The sequence below is a fragment of the Zonotrichia albicollis genome, unplaced genomic scaffold, assembly GCF_047830755.1.
Source record: "Zonotrichia albicollis isolate bZonAlb1 unplaced genomic scaffold, bZonAlb1.hap1 Scaffold_198, whole genome shotgun sequence".
In the NCBI taxonomy this organism is placed as follows: domain Eukaryota; kingdom Metazoa; phylum Chordata; class Aves; order Passeriformes; family Passerellidae; genus Zonotrichia; species Zonotrichia albicollis.
In genome coordinates, this window is record NW_027428387.1 from 25,400 (window position 1) to 46,936 (window position 21,537).

The 21,537-nt window shown below is 44.6% G+C and overlaps 1 protein-coding gene across 1 annotated transcript in view; it reads left to right on the forward strand.

Moving 5' to 3' along the window:
• LOC141727696 (2-acylglycerol O-acyltransferase 2-B-like) overlaps positions 1 to 21,537 on the forward strand; it is a 37,384-nt gene that overhangs the window by 11,856 nt on the left and 3,991 nt on the right. The window contains 1 exon segment of the mRNA XM_074533972.1: positions 17,969 to 18,168. Coding sequence (XP_074390073.1) covers positions 17,969 to 18,168 — 200 coding nt within the window.

A 21,537-nucleotide genomic window follows, 5' to 3' on the forward strand; every position in this document is an offset into this window, starting at 1 on the left:
GGGTGATAATTTGGGATTTTGGGGGGATTTGAGGGGATTTTGGGGTGCCCTGGAGGCCCGGCCGGGGGCGCTGCGGCTGCTGGGCAGGACGGGCTTCGTCAGGATCGCCCTCAAAGCGCGGGTGGGATTTTGAGGGAAAAATCGGGATTTTGGGGCAAAAATGGGGATTTGGGGTGTTAAATGGGTGATTTGGGAGAGAAATCGGGATTTTGGGGGGATTTTGCGTGATAATTTGGCATTTTGGGGTTGGTTTTGGGGTGGTAAATGGGGATTTTGCGGTCCGTGAGGGGAGGGGTTTTGAGGTGGTAAATGGAAGATTTGGAAGGATATATCAGGGATTTGGTGGGATAAGTGTGGATTTTGGGGCAAAAATGGGATTTTGGGGCAAAAATGGGGATTTTGGGGTGGTTTTGGGTGATAATTTGGGATTTTGGGGGGATTTGAGGGGATTTTGGGGGGTCCTTGTAGGCCCGGCCGGGGGCGCTGCGGCTGCTGGGCAGGACGGGCTTCGTCAGGATCGCCCTCAAAGCCGGGTGGGATTTTGAGGCAAAATCGGGATTTTGGGGCAGAAATGGGGATTTGAGGCTCTTAAATGGGGGATTTGGGGAGAGAAATCGGGATTTTGTGGGATTTTGGGGTGATAATTTGGGATTTTGAGGGGGTTTGGAGTCGGTTTTGGGGCTGGTAAACCTCCGTGAGGGGAGGGGTTTTGAGGTGGTAAATGGAAGATTTGGAAGGATATATCAGGGATTTGGGGGGATAAATGTGAATTTTGGGGGGATAAATGGGGATTTTGGGGCAGAAATGTGGATTTTGGGTGATTTTGGGGGTGATAATTTGGGATTTTGGGGGGATTTGAGGGGATTTTGGGGTTCCTGGAGGCCCGGCCGGGGGCGCTGCGGCTGCTGGGCGGGACGGGCTTCGTCAGGATCGCCCCTCAAAGCCGGGTGGGATTTTGGGGCAAAAATCGGGATTTTGGGGCAGAAATGGGGTTTTGGGGTTGTTAAATGTGGGATTTGGGGAGAGAAATCGGGATTTTGTGGGATTTTGGGGTGATAATTTGGGATTTTGAGGGGTTGTGGGGGTCGGTTTTGGGCCGGTAAACCCTCCGTGAGGGGAGGGGTTTTGAGGTGGTAAATGGAAGATTTGGAAGGATATATCAGGAATTTGGTGGGATAAATGTGGATTTTGAGGCAAAAATGGGGATTTTGGGTGATAATTTGGGATTTTGGGGCAAAAATGGGGATTTTGGGGTGATTTTGGGGTGATAATTTGGGATTTTGGGGGTATTTGAGGGGATTTTGGGGTCCCTAGAGGCCCGGCCGGGGGCGCTGCGGCTGCTGGGCAGGACGGGCTTGGTCAGGATCGCCCTCAAAGCCGGGTGGGATTTTGGGGCAAAAATCGGGATTTTGGGGCAAAAATGGGGATTTGGGGGTGTTAAATGGGGGATTTGGGGAGAGAACTCGGGATTTTTTGGGATTTTGGGGTGATAATTTGGGATTTTGAGGGGGTTTGGGGTCGGTTTTGGGCTGATAAACCTCCGTGAGGGGAGGGGTTTTGAGGTGGTAAATGGAAGATTTGGAAGGTATAAATCAGAATTTGGAGGGATAAATGTGAATTTTGGGAGGATAAATGTGGATTTTGGGGCAGAAATGTGGATTTTGGGGTGATAATTTGGGATTTTGGGTGGATTTGAGGAGATTTTGGGGTTCCTGGAGGCCCGGCCGGGGGCGCTGCGGCTGCTGGGCAGGACGGGCTTGGTCAGGATCGCCCTCAAATACGGGTGGGATTTTGGGGCAAAATCGGGATTTTGGGGCAGAAATGGGGATTTGGGGGTGTTAAATGGGGGATTTGGGGAGAGAAATCGGGATTTTGGTGGATTTTGGGGTGATAATTTGGGATTTTGAGGGGGTTTGGGGTCGGTTTTGGGCCGGTAAATCCTCCGTGAGGGGAGGGGTTGTGAGGTGGTAAATGGAAGATTTGGAAGGATATATCAGGGATTTGGTGGGATAAATGTGAATTTTGGGGGGATAAATGTGGATTTTGGGGCAGAAATGTGGATTTTGGGGTGATTTTGGGGGGATAATTTGGGATTTTGGGGGGTTTTGGGGTCGGTTTTGGGGTGGTAAATGGGGATTTTGCTGTCCGTGAGGGGAGGGGTTTTGGGGTGGTAAATGGAAGATTTGGAGGGAAATATCAGGGATTTGGTGGGAGAAATGTGAATTTTGGGGGGATAAATGTGGATTTTGTTGCAGAAATGTGGATTTTGGGGTGGTTTTGGGGTGATAATTTGGGATTTTGGGGTGATAATTTGGGATTATGGGGGATTTTAAAGTGGGTTTTGGGGTGGTAAATGGGGATTTTGGGGTCCGTGAGGGGAGGAGTTTTGAGGTGGTAAATGGAAAATTTGGCGGGAAAGATCACGGATTTGGGTGATAATTTGGGATTTTGGGGGATAAATGGGGATTTGTGGGATAAATCCATATTTTTGGGGAGAAATGGGGATTTTGGGGTGGTTTTAGAGTGATAATTTGGGATTTTTGGGGGTGATTCGGGGTCTAAAATGGGGGATTTTTGGGGGGATAAATTGGGATTTAAGTGGAATTTCTCGGGTTCCCAAAGGGAGATTTGGGGAAGGAATTTTGGGGTTCTCAAAGGGGAATTTGGGATTTTCAGAGGGGATTTTTTAGGGGTTCCAAAGGGAATTTTGGGGTTTCCAAGTGGAATTTTTGGGGTTCCTAAAGAGGAATTTTGGGTTCTTTTAAAGGGGATTTTGGGGTTCCTAAAGGGGGATTTTGGGGAAGGGAATTGGGATTTGCAATGAGGATTTTTTGGGGTTCCTCAAGGGAAATTTTGGGGTTCCCAAAATGGAATTTCTGGGGTTCCTAAAGGGAGATTTGGGGAAGGGATTTTGGGGTTCTCAAAGGGGAATTTGGGATTTTCAGAGGGGATTTTTTGGGGGTTCCAAAGGGAATTTTTGGGGAAGGGATTTGGGGTTTTTAAGTGGAATTTTTGGGGTTCCTAAAAAGGGATTTTGGGTTCTTTTAAGGGGAATTTTGGAGTTCTTAAAGGGGGATTTTGGGGAAGGGAATTGGGATTTCCAAGTGGATTTTTTGGGGTTCCTAAAGGGAATTTTGGGAAGGAATTTGGGATTTTTAGAGGGGATTTTTTGGGGTTCCCAAAGGGAGATTTGGGGAAGGGATTTTGGGGTTCCCAATGGGGAATTTGGGATTTTCAGAGGGGATTTTTTGGGGGTTCCTCAAAGGGAATTTTGGGGTTCTTTTAAGGGGAATTTTGGGGTTCTTAAAGAGGAATTTTGGGTTCTTTTAAGGGGAATTTTTGGGATTCTTAAAGGGGGATTTTGGGGAAGGGAATTGGGATTTGCAATGAGGATTTTTTGGGATTTTTCAAGGGGAATTTTGGGGTTCCTAAAGGGAGATTTGGGGAAGGAATTTTGGGGTTCTCAAAGGGGAATTTGGGATTTTCAGAGGGGATTTTTTGGGGGTTCCAAAGGGAATTTTGGGGAAGGGATTTGGATTTCCAAGTGGAATTTTTGGGGTTCCTAAAGTTGGATTTTGGGTTCTTTTAAGGGGAATTTTGGGGTTCTTAAAGGGAGATTTTGGGGAAGGGATTTGGGATTTTTCAAGTGGAATTTTAGGAAGGATTTTGCCGTTTCCAAATCACATTTTGGCCGTTTCCAATGGGAATTTGGAGCTGAAATTTTGCACCAAACCCCCCAAAAAGCTCCTGAATGTCCCTGAACCCCCCAATTTTCCTTGCAGGGCCCCGCTGGTGCCCGAGTTCAGCTTTGGGGAGAAGGAGCTGTTCCGGCAGCGCCCCATGGGGAATTTGGGATTTGGGGGTGCCAGGAGGGATTTTGGGGGCTCCAATGAGGAATTGTTGGGGTTCCTCAAGGGGAATTTTGGGGTTCTTCAAGGGGGATTTTGGGGAAGGGATTTGGGATTTTCAGAGTGGAATTTTTGGGGTTCCAATGGGGAATTTGGGGAAGGAATTTTGGGGTTCTCAAAGGGGATTTTTTGGGGGTTCCAAAGGGAGATTTGGGGAAGGAATTTTGGGGTTCTCAAAGGGGAATTTGGGATTTTCAGAGGGGATTTTTTGGGGGTTCCAAAGGGAATTTTTGGGAAAGGATTTTGGTGTTTCCAGGGGGATTCTGGGGAAGGGATTTGGGGTTTCCAAGTGGAATTTTTGGGGTTCCTAAAGAGGGATTTTGGGTTCTTTTAAGGGGAATTTTGGGGTTCCTAAAGGGGGATTTTGGGTTCTTTTAAGGGGAATTTTGGGGTTCTTCAAGGGGGATTTTGGGGAAGGGATTTGGGATTTTTCAAGTGGAATTTTAGGAAGGATTTTGCCGTTTCCAAATCACATTTTGGCCGTTTCCAATGGGAATTTGGAGCTGAAATTTTGCACCAAACCCCCCAAAAAGCTCCTGAATGTCCCTGAACCCCCCAATTTTCCTTGCAGGGCCCCGCTGGTGCCCGAGTTCAGCTTTGGGGAGAAGGAGCTGTTCCGGCAGCGCCCCATGGGGAATTTGGGATTTGGGGGTGCCAGGAGGGATTTTGGGGTCTCCAATGAGGAATTGTTGGGGTTCCTCAAGGGGAATTTTGGGGTTCTTAAAGGGGGATTTTGGGGAAGGGATTTGGGGTTGCCAGGAGGAATTTTTGGGGTTCCTAAAGGGAGATTTGGGGAAGAGATTTGGGATTTTCTAGTGGAATTTTTGGGGGTTCCTAAAGGGAATTTTGGGGAAGGGATTTGGGGTTCCTCAAGTGGAATTTTCTAGAAGGAATTTGGGATTTTCAGAGGGGATTTTTTGGGGTTCCAATGGGGAAATTTGGGGAAGGGATTTGGGATTTTCAGGAGGAATTTTTGGGGTTCCAATGGGGAATTTGGGATTTTCAGAGGGGATTTTTTGGGGTTCCTCAAAGGGAATTTTGGGTTCTTTTAAGGGAAATTTTAGGTTTTTTAAAGGGGGATTTTGGGGAAGGGATTTGGGATTTTTCAAGTGGAATTTTAGGAAGGAATTTGCCATTCTTGAATGGGATTTTGCCGTTTCCAAATCACAATTTTGGCCGTTTCCAATGGGAATTTGGAGCTGAAATTTTGCACCAAACCCCCCAAAAAGCTCCTGAATGTCCCTGAACCCCCCAATTTTCCTTGCAGGGCCCCGCTGGTGCCCGAGTTCAGCTTTGGGGAGAAGGAGCTGTTCCGGCAGCGCCCCATGGGGAATTTGGGATTTGGGGGTGCCAGGAGGGATTTTGGGGGCTCCAATGAGGAATTGTTGGGGTTCCTCAAGGGGAATTTTGGGGTTCTTAAAGGGGGATTTTGGGGAAGGGATTTGGGATTTCCAGGAGGATTTTTTGGGGTTCCAATGGGGAATTTTGGGGAAGGAATTTGGGATTTTCAGAGGGGATTTTTTGGGGTTCCTAAAGGGAGATTTGGGGAAGGGATTTTGGGGTTCTCAAAGGGGAATTTGGGATTTTCAGAGGGGATTTTTTGGGGGTTCCAAAGGGAATTTTTGGGGAAGGGATTTGGGATTTCCAGGAGGAATTTTTGGGGTTTCAATGGGGAATTTGAGATTTTCAGAGGGGATTTTTTGGGGGTTCGTCAAAGGGAATTTTGGGGTTCTTAAAGGGGGATTTTGGGGAAGGGATTTGGGATTTCTAGGAGGAATTTTTGGGGTTCCTCAAAGGGAATTTTGGGGTTCCCAAAGGGAGATTTGGGGAAGGAATTTTGGGGTTCTCAGAGGGGAATTTGGGATTTTTAGAGGGGATTTTTTGGGGGTTCCTCAAAGGGAATTTTGGGGAAGGGATTTGGGATTTTCAGGAGGAATTTTTGGGGTTCCAATGGGGAATTTGGGGAAGGAATTTGGGGAAGGAATTTTGGGGTTCTCAAAGAGGAATTTGGGATTTTCAGAGGGGATTTTTTGGGGTTCCTCAAGGGAATTTTGGGGTTCTTTTAAGGGAATTTTGGGGTTCCTAAAGGGAGATTTTGGGGAAGGAATTTGAGGAAAGGATTTGGGATTTCCAGGAGGGATTTTTGGGGTTCCAATGGGGAATTTGGGATTTTCAGAGGGGATTTTTTGGGGTTCCTCAAAGGGAATTTTGGGGTTTCCAAAGGGAGATTTGGGGAAGGGATTTTGGGGTTTTTAAGTGGAATTTTGGGGCTCCCAAAGTGGGATTTGGGGTCTCCAATGAGGAAATTTTGGGGTTCCTAAAGGGAGATTTGGGGAAGGGATTTTGGGGTTCTCAAAGGGGAATTTGGGATTTTCAGAGGGGATTTTTTGGGGGTTCCAAAGGGAATTTTTGGGAAGGGATTTGGGATTTCCAAGTGGAATTTTTGGGGTTCCTAAAGAGGAATTTTGGGTTCTTTTGAAGGGAATTTTGGGGTTCTTAAAGGGGGATTTTGGGTCCTTTTAAGGGGAATTTTGGGGTTCCTAAAGGGGGATTTTGGGGAAGGGATTTGGGATTTTCAGGAGGAATTTTTGGGGTTCCAGTGGGGAATTTGGGATTTTCAGAGGGGATTTTTTGGGGGTTCCAAAGGGAATTTTGGGGTTCCTAAAGAGGGATTTTGGGTTCTTTTAAGGGGAATTTTGGGGTTCCTAAATGGGGATTTTGGGGAAGGGATTTGAGATTTTTCAAGTGGAATTTTAGGAAGGATTTTGCCGTTTCCAAATCACATTTTGGCCGTTTCCAATGGGAATTTGGAGCTGAAATTTTGCACCAAACCCCCCAAAAAGCTCCTGAATGTCCCTGAACCCCCCAATTTTCCTTGCAGGGCCCCGCTGGTGCCCGAGTTCAGCTTTGGGGAGAAGGAGCTGTTCCGGCAGCGCCCCATGGGGAATTTGGGATTTGGGGGTGCCAGGAGGGATTTTGGGGGCTCCAATGAGGAATTGTTGGGGTTCCTCAAGGGGAATTTTGGGGTTCTTAAAGGGGGATTTTGGGGAAGGGATTTGGGATTTTCAGGAGGAATTTTTGGGGTTCCTAAAGAGGAATTTTGGGTTCTTTTAAAGGGGAATTTTGGGGTTCTTAAAGGGGGATTTTGGGGAAGGGATTGGGGATTTTCAGGAGGAATTTTTGGGGTTCCAATGGGGAATTTGGGGAAGGAATTTGGGATTTTCAGAGGGGATTTTTTGGGGGTTCCAATGGGGAATTTGGGATTTTCAGAGGGGATTTTTTGGGGGTTCCAAAGGGAATTTTTGGGGAAGGGATTTGGGATTTCCAAGTGGAATTTTTGGGGTTCTTAAAGGGAGATTTGGGGAAGGAATTTTGGGGTTCTCAAAGGGGAATTTGGGATTTTCAGAGGGGATTTTTTGGGGGTTCCTCAAAGGGAATTTTGGGGTTCTTTTAAGTGGATTTTGGAGTTCTTAAAGGGGGATTTTGGGGAAGGGATTTGGGATTTCTAGGAGGAATTTTTGGGGTTCCTAAAGAGGAATTTTGGGTTCTTTTAAAGGGAATTTTGGGGTTCCTAAAGGGGGTTTTTGGGTCCTTTTAAGGGGAATTTTGGGGTTCCTAAAGGGGGATTTTGGGGAAGGGATTTGGGATTTTTCAAGTGGAATTTTAGGAAGGATTTTGCCGTTTCCAAATCACATTTTGGCCGTTTCCAATGGGAATTTGGAGCTGAAATTTTGCACCAAACCCCCCAAAAAGCTCCTGAATGTCCCTGAACCCCCCAATTTTCCTTGCAGGGCCCCGCTGGTGCCCGAGTTCAGCTTTGGGGAGAAGGAGCTGTTCCGGCAGCGCCCCATGGGGAATTTGGGATTTGGGGGTGCCAGGAGGGATTTTGGGGTCTGCAATGAGGAATTGTTGGGGTTCCTCAAGGGGAATTTTGGGGTTCTTCAAGGGGGATTTTGGGGAAGGGATTTGGGATTTCCAGGAGGAATTTTTGGGGCTTCCAATGGGGAATTTGGGATTTCCAGAGGGGATTTTTTGGGGGTTCCAATGGGGAATTTGGGGAAGGAATTTTGGGGTTCTCAAAGGGGAATTTGGGATTTTCAGAGGGGATTTTTTGGGGTTCCTCAAGGGAATTTTGGGGTTCTTTTAAGGGGAATTTTGGGGTTCCAATGGGGAATTTGGGAAGGAATTTGGGATTTTCAGAGCAGAGTTTTTGAGGTTCCTCAAAGGGAATTTTGGGGTTCCTAAAGGGGGATTTTGGGTTCTTTTAAAGGGGATTTTGGGGTTCTTAAAGGGGGATTTTAGGGAAGGGAATTGAGATTTTTCAAGTGGAATTTTAGGAAGGATTTTGCCGTTTCCAAATCACATTTTGGCCGTTTCCAATGGGAATTTGGAGCTGAAATTTTGCACCAAACCCCCCAAAAAGCTCCTGAATGTCCCTGAACCCCCCAATTTTCCTTGCAGGGCCCCGCTGGTGCCCGAGTTCAGCTTTGGGGAGAAGGAGCTGTTCCGGCAGCGCCCATGGGGAATTTGGGATTTGGGGGTGCCAGGAGGGATTTTGGGGGCTCCAATGAGGAATTGTTGGGGTTCCTCAAGGGGAATTTTGGGGTTCTTAAAGGGGGATTTTGGGGAAGGGATTTGGGATTTGCAATGAGGATTTTTTGGGGTTCCTAAAGGGAATTTTGGGTTATTTTAAGGGGATTTTGGGGAAGGGAATTGGGGTCCTTAAAGGGAAATTTGGGATTTTCAGAGGGGATTTTTTGGGGGTTCCTCAAGGGCAATTTTGGGGTTCCTAAAGGGAGATTTGGGGAAGGGATTTTGGGTTCCTCAAGTGGAATTTTCTAGAAGGGATTTGGGATTTTCAGAGGGGATTTTTTGGGGTTCCTGAAGTGGAATTTTCAGGAAGGGTTTGGGATTTTCAGAGTGGAATTTTTGGGGTTCCAATGGGGAATTTGGGATTTCCAAAGGGGATTTTTTGGGGTTCCTCAAAGGGAATTTTGGGTTTCTTTTAAGGGAAATTTTGGGGTTCCTAAAGGGGGATTTTGGGTCCTTTTAAGGGGAATTTTGGGGTTCCTAAAGGGGGATTTTGGGGAAGGGATTTGAGATTTTTCAAGTGGAATTTTAGGAAGGAATTTGCCGTTTCCAAATCACATTTTTGGCCGTTTCCAATGGGAATTTGGAGCTGAAATTTTGCACCAAACCCCCCAAAAAGCTCCTGAATGTCCCTGAACCCCCCAATTTTCCTTGCAGGGCCCCGCTGGTGCCCGAGTTCAGCTTTGGGGAGAAGGAGCTGTTCCGGCAGCGCCCCATGGGGAATTTGGGATTTGGGGGTGCCAGGAGGGATTTTGGGGGCTCCAATGAGGAATTGTTGGGGTTCCTCAAGGGGAATTTTGGGGTTCTTAAAGGGGGATTTTGGGGTTCTTAAAGGGGGATTTTGGGGAAGGGATTTGGGATTTTCAGGAGGAATTTTTGGGGTTCCTCAAGGGGAATTTTGGGGTTCTTAAAGGGGGATTTTGGGGAAGGAATTTGGGATTTTCAGGAGGGATTTTTGGGGTTCCAATGGGGAATTTGGGGAAGGAATTTGGGATTTTCAGAGGAGATTTTTTGGGGGTTCCTCAAAGGGAATTTTGGGGTTCTTAAAGGGGAATTTGGGATTTTCAGAGGGGATTTTTTGGGGTTCTTTTAAGGGGGATTTTGGGGTTCCTCAAGGGGAATTTTGGGGAAGGGATTTGGGATTTTCAGGAGGAATTTTTGGGGTTCCTCAAGGGGAATTTGGGATTTTCAGAGGGGATTTTTTGGGGTTCTTAAAGGGAGATTTTGGGGTTCCTAAAGGGAGAATTGGGGAAGGGATTTTGGGGTTCTCAAAGGGGAATTTGGGGTTTTCAGAGGGGATTTTTTGGGGGTTCCAAAGGGAATTTTTGGGGAAGGGATTTGGGGTTTCCAAGTGGAATTTTGGGGTTCCTAAAGAGGAATTTTGGGTTCTTTTATGGGGAATTTTGGGGTTCTTAAAGGGGGATTTTGGGAAGGAATTTTGGGATTTTCAAAGCAGAATTTTTGGGGTTCCAATGGGGAATTTGGGGAAGGAATTTGGGATTTTCAGAGGGGATTTTTTGGGGTTCCTAAAGGGAGATTTGGGGAAGGAATTTTGGGGTTCTCAAAGGGGAATTTGGGATTTTCAGAGTGGAAATTTTGGGGTTCCCAAAGGGAGATTTGGGGAAGGAATTTTGGGGTTCTCAAAGGGGAATTTGGGATTTTCAGAGGGGATTTTTTGGGGGCTCCTCAAAGGGAATTTTGGGTTTCTTTTAAGGGGAATTTTGGGTCCTTTTAAGGGGAATTTTGGGGTTCCTAAAGGGGGATTTTGGGGAAGGGATTTGGGGTTTCCAGGAGGAATTTTTGGGGTTCCAATGGGGAATTTGGGGAAGGAATTTGGGGTTTTCAGAGGGGATTTTTTGGGGTTCCTAAAGGGAGATTTGGGGAAGGAATTTTGGGTTCCTCAAGTGGAATTTTCTAGAAGGGATTTGGGATTTTCAGAGGGGATTATTGGGGTTCCTCAAGGGGATTTTGGGGAAGGGATTTGGGATTTTCAGGAGGAATTTTTGGGGTTCCAATGGAAAATTTGAGATTTTCAGAGCAGAGTTTTTGGGGTTCCTCAAAGGGAATTTTGGGGTTCCTAAAAAGGAATTTTGGGTTCTTTTAAGGGGAATTTTGGGGTTCTTAAAGAGGGATTTTGGGGAAGGGATTTGAGATTTTTCAAGTGGAATTTTAGGAAGGATTTTGCCGTTTCCAAATCACATTTTGGCCGTTTCCAATGGGAATTTGGAGCTGAAATTTTGCACCAAACCCCCCAAAAAGCTCCTGAATGTCCCTGAACCCCCCAATTTTCCTTGCAGGGCCCCGCTGGTGCCCGAGTTCAGCTTTGGGGAGAAGGAGCTGTTCCGGCAGCGCCCCATGGGGAATTTGGGATTTGGGGGTGCCAGGAGGGATTTTGGGGTCTGCAATGAGGAATTGTTGGGGTTCCTCAAGGGGAATTTTGGGGTTCTTAAAGGGGGATTTTGGGGAAGGGAATTGGGATTTTCAGGAGGAATTTTTGGGGTTCCAATGGGGAATTTGGGGAAGGAATTTGGGATTTTCAGAGGGGATTTTTTGTGGTTCCCAAAGGGAGATTTGGAGAAGGAATTTTGGGGTTCTCAAAGGGGAATTTGGGATTTTCAGAGGGGATTTTTTGGGGTTCCTCAAGGGGAATTTTGTGGTTCCTAAAGGGAAATTTGGGGAAGGGATTTGGGATTTCTAGGAGGAATTTTTGGGGTTCCTCAAGAGGAATTTTGGGTTCTTTTAAGGGGGATTTTGGGGTTCCCAAAGGGAGATTTGGGGAAGGAATTTTGGGGTTCCAAAGGGGAATTTGGGATTTCCAGAGGGGATTTTTTGGGGGTTCCAAAGGGAATTTTGGGGAAGGGATTTGGGGTTTCCAAGTGGAATTTTGGGGTTCCTAAAGAGGAATTTTGGGTTCTTTTAAGGGGAATTTTGGGGTTCTTAAAGGAGGATTTTGGGGAAGGGTTTTGGATTTTCAGAGTGGAATTTTTGGGGTTCCAATGGGGAATTTGGGATTTCCAGAGGGGATTTTTTGGGGTTCCTCAAAGGGAATTTTGGGTTATTTTAAAGGGGGATTTTGGGGAAGGGATTTGGGATTTCCAGGAGGGATTTTTGGGGTTCCAATGGGGAATTTGGGATTTTCAGAGGGGATTTTTTGGGAGTTCCAAAGGGAATTTTGGGGAAGGGATTTGGGGTTTTTAAGTGGAATTTTGGGGTTCCTAAAGAGGAATTTTGGGTTCTTTTAAGGGGAATTTTGGGGTTCTTAAAGGGGGATTTTGGGGAAGGGATTTGGGATTTTCAGGAGGAATTTTTGGGGTTCCAATGGGGAATTTGGGGAAGGAATTTGGGATTTTCAGAGGGGAATTTTGGGGTTGCCAAAGGGAGATTTGGGGAAGGAATTTTGGGGTTCTCAAAGGGGAATTTGGGATTTTCAGAGGGGATTTTTTGGGGGTTCCAAAGGGAATTTTGGGGTTATTTAAAGGGGGATTTTGGGGAAGGGATTTGGGATTTCTAGGAGGAATTTTTGGGGTTCCAATGGGAAATTTGGGATTTTCAGAGGGAATTTTTGGGGTTCCTCAAAGGGAATTTTGGGGTTCTTAAAGGGGGATTTTGGGGAAGGGATTTGGGATTTCCAGGAGGAATTTTTGGGGTTCTTCAATGGGGAATTTTGGGGAAGGAATTTGGGATTTTCAGAGTGGAATTTTTGGGGTTCCCAAAGGGAGATTTGGGGAAGGGATTTTGGGGTTCTCAAAGGGGAATTTGGGATTTTCAGAGGGGATTTTTTTGGGGGTTCCAATGGGAATTTTCAGGAAGGGATTTGGAATTTCCAGGTGGATTCTTGGGAAGGGATTTGGGGTTTCCAACTGGAATTTTTGGGGTTCCTAAAGAGGGATTTTGGGTTCTTTTAAAGGGAATTTTGGGGTTCTTAAAGGGGAATTTTGGGGAAGGGAATTGAGATTTTTCAAGTGGAATTTTAGGAAGGATTTTGCCGTTTCTAAATCACATTTTGGCCGTTTCCAATGGGAATTTGGAGCTGAAATTTTGCACCAAACCCCCCAAAAAGCTCCTGAATGTCCCTGAACCCCCCAATTTTCCTTGCAGGGCCCCGCTGGTGCCCGAGTTCAGCTTTGGGAGAAGGAGCTGTTCCGGCAGCGCCCCATGGGGAATTTGGGATTTGGGGGTGCCAGGAGGGATTTTGGGGGCTCCAATGAGGAATTGTTGGGGTTCCTCAAGGGGAATTTTGGGGTTCTTAAAGGGGGATTTTGGGGAAGGGATTTGGGATTTTCAGGAGGAATTTTTGGGGTTCCAATGGGGAATTTGGGGAAGGAATTTGGGATTTCCCAGTGGAATTTTGGGGCTCCTAAAGGGAGATTTGGGGAAGGAATTTTGGGGTTCTCAAAGGGGAATTTGGGATTTTCAGAGGGGATTTTTTGGGGTTCTTTTAAGGGGAATTTTGGGTTATTTTAAGGGGAATTTTGGGGTTCTTAAAGGGGGATTTTGGGGAAGGGATTTGGGATTTTCAGGAGGAATTTTTGGGGTTCCAATGGGGAATTTGGGGAAGGAATTTGGGATTTTCAGAGGGGATTTTTTGGGGTTCCCAAAGGGTGATTTGGGGAAGGGATTTTGGGGTTCTCAAAGGGGAATTTGGGATTTTCAGAGGGGATTTTTTGGGGGTTTCTCAAAAGGAATTTTGGGTTATTTTAAGGGGGATTTTGGGGAAGGGATTTGGGATTTTCAGGAGGAATTTTTGGGGTTCCAATGGGAAATTTGGGATTTCCAGAGGGGATTTTTTGGGTTCCCAAAGGGAGATTTGGGGAAGGAATTTTGGGGTTCTCAAAGGGGAATTTGGGATTTTCAGAGGGGATTTTTTGGGGGTTCCAAAGGGAATTTTGGGGAAGGGATTTTGGGGTTTCCAGGGGGATTCTGGGGAAGGGATTTTGGGGTTTTCAAGTGGAATTTTTGGGGTTCCTCAAAGGGAATTTTGGGGTTCCTAAAGAGGAATTTTGGGTTCTTTTAAGGGGAATTTTAGGGTTCCTAAAGGGGAATTTTCAGGAAGGGATTTGCATTTTCCAGGGGGATTCTGGGGAAGGGATTTGGGGTTTCCAAGTGGAATTTTGGGGTTCCTAAAGGGGGATTTTGGGTCCTTTTAAGGGGAATTTTGGGGTTCCTAAAGGAGGATTTTTGGGAAGGGATTTGAGATTTTTCAAGTGGAATTTTAGGAAGGATTTTGCCGTTTCCAAATCACATTTTGGCCGTTTCCAATGGGAATTTGGAGCTGAAATTTGGCACCAAACCCCCCAAAAAGCTCCTGAATGTCCCTGAACCCCCCAATTTTCCTTGCAGGGCCCCGCTGGTGCCCGAGTTCAGCTTTGGGGAGAAGGAGCTGTTCCGGCAGCGCCCCATGGGGAATTTGGGATTTGGGGGTGCCAGGAGGGATTTTGGGGTCTGCAATGAGGAATTGTTGGGGTTCCTCAAGGGGAATTTTGGGGTTCTTCAAGGGGGATTTTGGGGAAGGGATTTGGGATTTTCAGGAGGAATTTTTGGGGTTCTCAAAGGGGAATTTGGGGAAGGAATTTGGGATTTTCAGAGGGGATTTTGGGGTTTCCAATGGGGAATTTGGGGTCTCCAATGAGGAATTTTTGGGGTTCCTAAAGAGGAGTTTTGGGTTATTTTAAAGGGGATTTTGGGGAAGGGATTTGGGATTTGCAATGAGGATTTTTTGGGGTTTTTCAAGGGGAATTTTGGGGTTCCTAAAGGGGGATTTGGGATTTTCAGAGGGGATTTTTTGGGGTTCTTTTAAGGGGAATTTTGGGGTTCTTAAAGGGGGATTTTGGGGAAGGGATTGGGATTTTCAGGAGGAATTTTTGGGGTTCCAATGGGAAATTTGGGGAAGGGATTTGGGATTTTCAGAGCGGAATTTTTGGGGTTCCTAAAGGGAGATTGGGGGAAGGGATTTTGGGGTTCTCAAAGGGGAATTTGGGATTTTTTGGGGCTTCCTCAAAGAGAATTTTGGGGTTCTTTTAAGGGGAATTTTGGGGTTCTTAAAGGGGAATTTGGGATTTTAAGAGGGGATTTTTTGGGGCTCCTCAAGTGGAATTTTGGGGTTCCGAAAGAGGAATTTTGGGTTCTTTTAAAGGGAATTTTGGGGTTCTTAAAGGGGGATTTTGGGGAAGGGATTTTGGGGATTTTCAGGAGGAATTTTTGGGGTTCCAATGGGGAATTTGGGGAAGGAATTTGGGATTTTCAGAGGGGATTTTTTGGGGTTCCTCAAAGGGAATTTTGGGTTTCCTAAAGTGGGATTTTGGGTTCTTTTAAGGGGATTTTGGGGTTCTTAAAGGGGGATTTGGGGAAGGAATTTGGGATTTTCAGGAGGAATTTTTGGGGTTCCAATGGGGAATTTGGGGAAGGAATTTGGGATTTTCAGAGGGGATTTTTTGGGGTTCCAAAGGGAATTTTTGGGGAAGGGATTTGGAATTTCCAGGGGGATTCTGGGGAAGGGATTTTGGGGTTTCCAAGTGGAATTTTGGGGTTCCTAAAGAGGGATTTTGGGTTCTTTTAAGGGTAATTTTAGGGTTCTTAAAGGGGGATTTTGGGGAAGGAATTTGGGATTTTCAGAGTGGAATTTTGGGGGTTCCTCAAAGGGGATTTTGGGGAAGGGATTTTGGGGTTCTCAAAGGGGAATTTGGGATTTTCAGGAGGGATTTTTTGGGGTTCCTCAAAGGGAATTTTGGGGTTCTTTTAAGGGGGATTTTGGAGTTCCAATGGGGAATTTGGGGAAGGAATTTGGGATTTTCAGAGCAGAGTTTTTGGGGTTCCTAAAGAGGAATTTTGGGTTCTTTTAAAGGGGATTTTGGGGTTCCTAAAGGGAGATTTGAGGAAGGGATTTTGGGGTTCTCAAAGGGGAATTTGGGATTTTCAGAGGGGATTTTTTAGGGCTTCCAAAGGGAATTTTGGGGTTTCCAAGTGGAATTTTTGGGGTTCCTAAAGAGGAATTTTGGGTTCTTTTAAGGGAATTTTGGGGTTCTTAAAGGGAGATTTGGGGAAGGAATTTGGGATTTTCAAGTGGAATTTTGGGGTTCCTCAAAGGGAATTTTGGGGTTCCTAAAGAGGGATTTGGGTTCTTTTAAGGGGAATTTTGGGGTTCTTAAAGGGGGATTTTGGGGAAGGGATTTGAGATTTTTCAAGTGGAATTTTAGGAAGGATTTTGCCGTTTCCAAATCACATTTTGGCCGTTTCCAATGGGAATTTGGAGCTGAAATTTGGCACCAAACCCCCCAAAAAGCTCCTGAATGTCCCTGAACCCCCCAATTTTCCTTGCAGGGCCCCGCTGGTGCCCGAGTTCAGCTTTGGGGAGAAGGAGCTGTTCCGGCAGCGCCCCATGGGGAATTTGGGATTTGGGGGTGCCAGGAGGGATTTTGGGGGCTCCAATGAGGAATTGTTGGGGTTCCTCAAGGGGAATTTTGGGGTTCTTAAAGGGGGATTTTGGGGAAGGGATTTGGGATTTTCAGGAGGAATTTTTGGGGTTCCTCAAGGGGAATTTTGGGTTCTTTTAAGGGGAATTTTGGGGTTCCGAAAGGGAGATTTGGGGAAGGAATTTTGGGGTGCTCAAAGGGGAATTTGGGATTTTCAGAGGGGATTTTTTGGGGGTTCCTAAAGGGAATTTTGGGGTTCTTAAAGGGGGATTTTGGGGAAGGGATTTGGGATTTTCAGGAGGAATTTTTGGGGTTCCAATGGGGAATTTGGGGAAGGAATTTTGGGGTTCTCAAAGGGGAATTTGGGATTTTCAGAGGGGATTTTTTGGGGGTTCCTCAAAGGGAATTTTGGGTTCTTTTAAGGGGAATTTGGGGTTCTTAAAGGGGAATTTTGGGGAAGGGAATTGGGATTTGCAATGAGGATTTTTGGGGTTCCTCAAGGGGAATTTTGGGGTTCCTAAAGGGAGATTTGGGGAAGGAATTTTGGGGTTCTCAAAGGGGAATTTGGGATTTTCAGAGGGGATTTTTTGGGGGTTCCTAAAGGGAATTTTTGGGGAAGGGATTTGGGATTTTCAAGTGGAATTTTTGGGGTTCCTCAAGGGAATTTTGGGGTTCTTTAAAGGGGAATTTTGGGGTTCTTTAAGGGGGATTTTGGGGAAGGAATTTTGGGGTCTTTTAAGGGGAATTTGGGATTTTCAGAGGGGATTTTTTGGGGGTTCCAAAAGGGAATTTTTGGGGAAGGATTTGGGGTTTCCAAGTGGAATTTTTGGGGTTCCTAAAGAGGAATTTTGGGTTCTTTTAAGGGGAATTTTGGGGTTCTTAAAGGGAATTTTGGGGAAGGAATTTTGGGGTTCTCAAAGGGGAATTTGGGATTTTCAGAGGGGATTTTTTGGGGGTTCCTCAAAGGGAATTTTGGGGTTCTTTTAAGGGGGATTTTGGGGTTCCAATGGGGAATTTGGGGAATGAATTTGGGATTTTCAGAGCAGAATTTTTGGGATTCCCAAAGGGAGATTTGGGGAAGGAATTTTGGGGTTCTCAAAGGGGAATTTGGGATTTCCAGAGGGGATTTTTTGGGGGTTCCAAAGGGAATTTTTGGGAAAGTATTTGGGATTTTCAGGAGGAATTTTTGGGGTTCCAATGGCGAATTTGGGGAAGGGATTTGGGGAAGGAATTTTGGGGTTCTCAAAGTGGAATTTGGGATTTCCAGAGGGGATTTTTTTGGGGTTCCTCAAAGGGAATTTTGGGGTTCCAATTGGGAATTTTGGATTTTCAGAGGGGATTTTTTGGGGGTTCCAATTGGGAATTTGGGAAAGGAATTTTGGGGTTCTCAAAGGGGAATTTGGGATTTTCAGGGGGGATTTTTTGGGGGTTCCTCAAGGGAAATTTTGGGGTTCTTTTAAGGGGAATTTTGGGGTTCATAAAGGGAGATTTAGGGAAGGAATTTTGGGGTTCTCAAAGGGGAATTTGGGGAAGGAATTTGGGATTTCCAGGAGGAATTTTTGGGGTTCCAATGGGGAATTTGGGAAAGGATTTGGGATTTTCAGAGCGGAATTTTTGGGGTTCCTAAAGGGAGATGTTGGAGAAGGAATTTTGGGGTTCTCAAAGGGGAATTTGGGATTTTCAGAGGGGAATTTTTGGGGGTTCTAAAGGGAATTTTTGGGGAAGGGATTTGGGATTTCCAAGTGGAATTTTTGGGGTTCCTCAAAGGGAATTTTGGGGTTCCCAAAGGGAGATTTGGGGATGGGATTTTGGGGTTCCTAAAGGGAGATTTGGGGAAGGAATTTTGGGGTTCTCAGAGAGGAATTTGGGATTTCCAGAGGGGATTTTTTGGGGTTCCTCAAGGGCAATTTTGGGGTTTTTCAAGCGGAATTTTTGGGTCAGGGTTTTTTGATTTTTGAGCGGGATTTTGGCCGTTTCCAATGGAAATTTCGAGCCGAAATTTCGCACCAAACCCCCCAAAAAGCTCCCAAACATCCCTGACCCCCCAAATTTCCTTTTCAGCGTCCCTCTGGTGCCCGTGTTCAGCTTTGGGGAGAACGAGCTGTTCCGGCAGGTGCCCAACCCGCCGGGCTCGTGGCTGCGGCGCCTCCAGGCCCGGCTGCAGCGGCTGCTGGGGGTGGCGCTGCCGCTCTTCCACGCCCGCGGCGTCTTCCAGTACAGCTGGGGGCTGCTGCCCTTCCGCCGGCCCATCCACACCGTGGGTAAGGGGGAAAAATGGGGGAAAAAATGAGGAAAAAAATAAAAAAAACCCCGTGAAAAACGGTGGAGGTTTGGCGGAGATACGGGGAAAAATCAGGGAAAAAATGGGGAAAAAATGGTGAAAAATCGGGGGAAAATTGGGGAAAAAACAGCAAAAAATTGGGGTTAAAAACCACAAAGAATTGGGAAAAAAAAATGGAATAATTGGGGGAAAAGACAGGAAAGTTCAGGGGAAAAATTCCAGAAATTTGGGGAAAATACAAAAAAAAACCTGGTGAAAAAATATGGAAGTTTGGTGAAAAAACGGAAGAAAATCAGAGAAAATTGGGAAAAAATGGGGAAACAAATGGGAAAAAATTGAGGGGAAAGATAGGGAAGTACAGGGAAAAAATTACAGGAATTTTGAGATAAAATAAAAAAAAACAACCTGTGAAAAAAGATGCAAATTTGGTGAAAAAATGGGAAAAAATCGGGGAAAAAATTGGGGAAAAATTGGGAAAAAATTGGGGAAAAATGTAAATAATTGGGGGAAAAGATAGGGAAGTACAGGGGAAAAATTGCAGGAATTTGGGGAAAATACAATAAAAAATGGTGAAAAAATCTGGAAATATAGCAGAAAAATGGGAAAAAATTGGTGAAAAAAACCCCAAAAATTGGGGGGAAAGACAGGAAAGTTCAGGGAAAAAATTCCATAAACTTGGGGAAAAAACCCCAAAATATAGGGAAAAAATTGGGTTAAAAAAAATACGGAAAATTGGGTTAAAATCAGCAAATTTTGGGTAAATGTCCCCATTTTGCAGTACAGCTGGGGCTGCTGCCCTTCCGCCGGCCCATCCACACCGTGGGTAAGGGGGAAAAATGGGGAAAATTTGGGGGAAAAAAATAAAAAAAACCCCGTGAAAAACGGTGGAGGTTTGGTGGAGATACGGGGAAAAATCGAAAAAAATTTGAGAAAAAATCGCGAAAAAATTGGGGTAAAAAATCACCAAAAAAATGGGGAAAAAAAGGAAATAATTGGGGGGAAAGATAAGGAAGTACAGGGAAAAAAATTCAAGGAATTTGGGAAAAAATAAAAAAAAACCCGTGAAAAACGGTGGAGGTTTGGCGGAGATATGGGGGAAAATCGGGGAGACAAATGGGAAAAAATTGGGGGAAAAATCACCAAAAAATTGGGAAAAAAATGGAAATAACTGGGGAGAAAGATAGGGAAGTACAGGGAAAAAATTGAAGGAATTTTGGGGAAAATACAAAAAAAAACCCGGTGAAAAAATCTGGAAATTTGGTGAAAATATGGGAAAAAATTGGGAAAAAATGGGGAAAAATTGGGGAAAAATTGGGGAAAAATCCCCAAAAATTGGGGAAAAAAACCCCAAAAAATGGGGAAAAAATGTAAATAATTGGGGGAAAGATAGGGAAGTACAGGGAAAAAAATTGCAGGAATTTTGGGGAAAATACAAAAAAATAATGGTGAAAAATGAGGGAAATTTGGTGAAAATATGGGAAAAAATTGGGGGAAAAAAATGGGAAAAATGGGGAAAAAAACCCCAAAAATGGGGAAAAAACACCAAAAAATTGGGGAAAAAATGGAAAAAATTGGGGGAAAGATAGGAAGTAGAGGGAAAAAATAATTCAAGGAATTTGGGGAAAAATAAAAAAAACCCAGTGAAAAAACAGTGGAGGTTTGGCGAGATACGGGGAAAAATCGGGGGAAAAAATGGGGAAAAAACGCGAAAAAATTGGGGTAAAAACACCGAAAAAATGGAAATAAGTGGGGAGAAAGATAGGGAAGTACAGGGAAAAATTGCAGGAATTTTGGGAGAAAACAAAAAAAAACTCGGTGAAAAAATATGGAAATTCGGGGAAAAAACGGAAGAAAATTGGGGAAAAATCAGGGGAAAAATCGGGGAAAATTGGGGAAAATTGGGGAAAAAATTGGGGAAAAATTGGGAAAAAATTGGGGAAAAATTGGGAAAAAAATAGGAAAAAATTGGGAAAAAATGTAAATAATTGGGGGGAAAGATAGGGAAGATCAGGGACAAAATTGCAGGAATTTTGGGAAAAAACAAAAAAAAATCCAATAAAAAATATGGAAATTTGGTGAAAATATGGGAAAAAAAATTGGGGAAAAAATTGGGAAAAAAATGGAATAATTGGGGGGAAAGATAGGAAGTACAGGGGAAAAATTGCAGGAATTTTGGGGAAAATACAAAAAAAAAACCTGGTGAAAAAATACGGAAATTTGGTGAAAATATGGAAAAAATTGGGGAAAAATTGGGGAAAAATTGGGAAAAAAATTGGGGGAAAATGGAAATAATTGGGGGAAAGATAGGGAAGTACAGGAAAAAATTCTGGGAATTTTGGGAGAAATATAAAAAAAACCCGGTGAAAAAATATGGAAATTTGGCGAAAATATGGGAAAAAATTGGGGAAAAATTAGGAAAAAATTGGGAAAAAAATGGAAATATTGGGGGGAAAGAAAGGAAAGTACAGGGAAAAAACTGCAGGAATTTTGGGGAAAATACAAAAAAATAATGGTGAAAAAGATGGAAATTTGGTGAAAATATGGGAAAAATTGGGGAAAAATATTGGGAAAAAATTGGGGAAAAATTGGGAAAAAATTGGGGAAAAATTGGGGAAAAAATTGGGAAAAAATTGGGGGAAAATTGGGGAAAAAATTGGGGAAAAATTGGGGAAAAAATTGGGGAAAATGGGGAAAAAATTGGGGAAAAATTGGGGAAAAATTGGGGAAAAATGGTAACAAATTGGGGAAAAATTGGAAAAATTGGGAAAAAATTGGGGAAAAAATTGGGAAAAAATGTAAATAATTGGGGGGAAAGTTCAGGGAAAAAATTCCAGAAATTTGGGGGAAAAAAATCAGCAAATTTTGGGTAAATGTCCCCATTTTGCAGTACAGCTGGGGCTGCTGCCCTTCCGCCGGCCCATCCACACCGTGGGTAAGGGGGAAAAATGGGGAAAATTTAGGGGAAAAAAATAAAAAAAACCCCGTGAAAAACGGTGGAGGTTTGGCGGAGATACGGGGAAAAATGGGGGAAAATCGGGGAAAAAATGGGGGAAAAATGGGGAAAAATCGGGGGAAATTGGGGGAAAAATCGGGGGGAAAATTGGGGTAAAAAAACACCAAAAAAATGGGGAAAAAAATGTAAATAATTGGGGGGCAAAGATAGGAAAGTTCAGGGAAAAAAATTCAGAAATTTTGAGGTAAAATAAAAAAAAACCCGGTGAAAAAAGATGGAAATTCGGTGAAAAATATGGGAAAAAATTGAGGGGAAAATTGGGAAAAAATTGGGGAAAAATTGGGAAGAATTGGGGAAAATTGGGAAAAAATGTAAATAATTGGGGGGAAAGTTCAG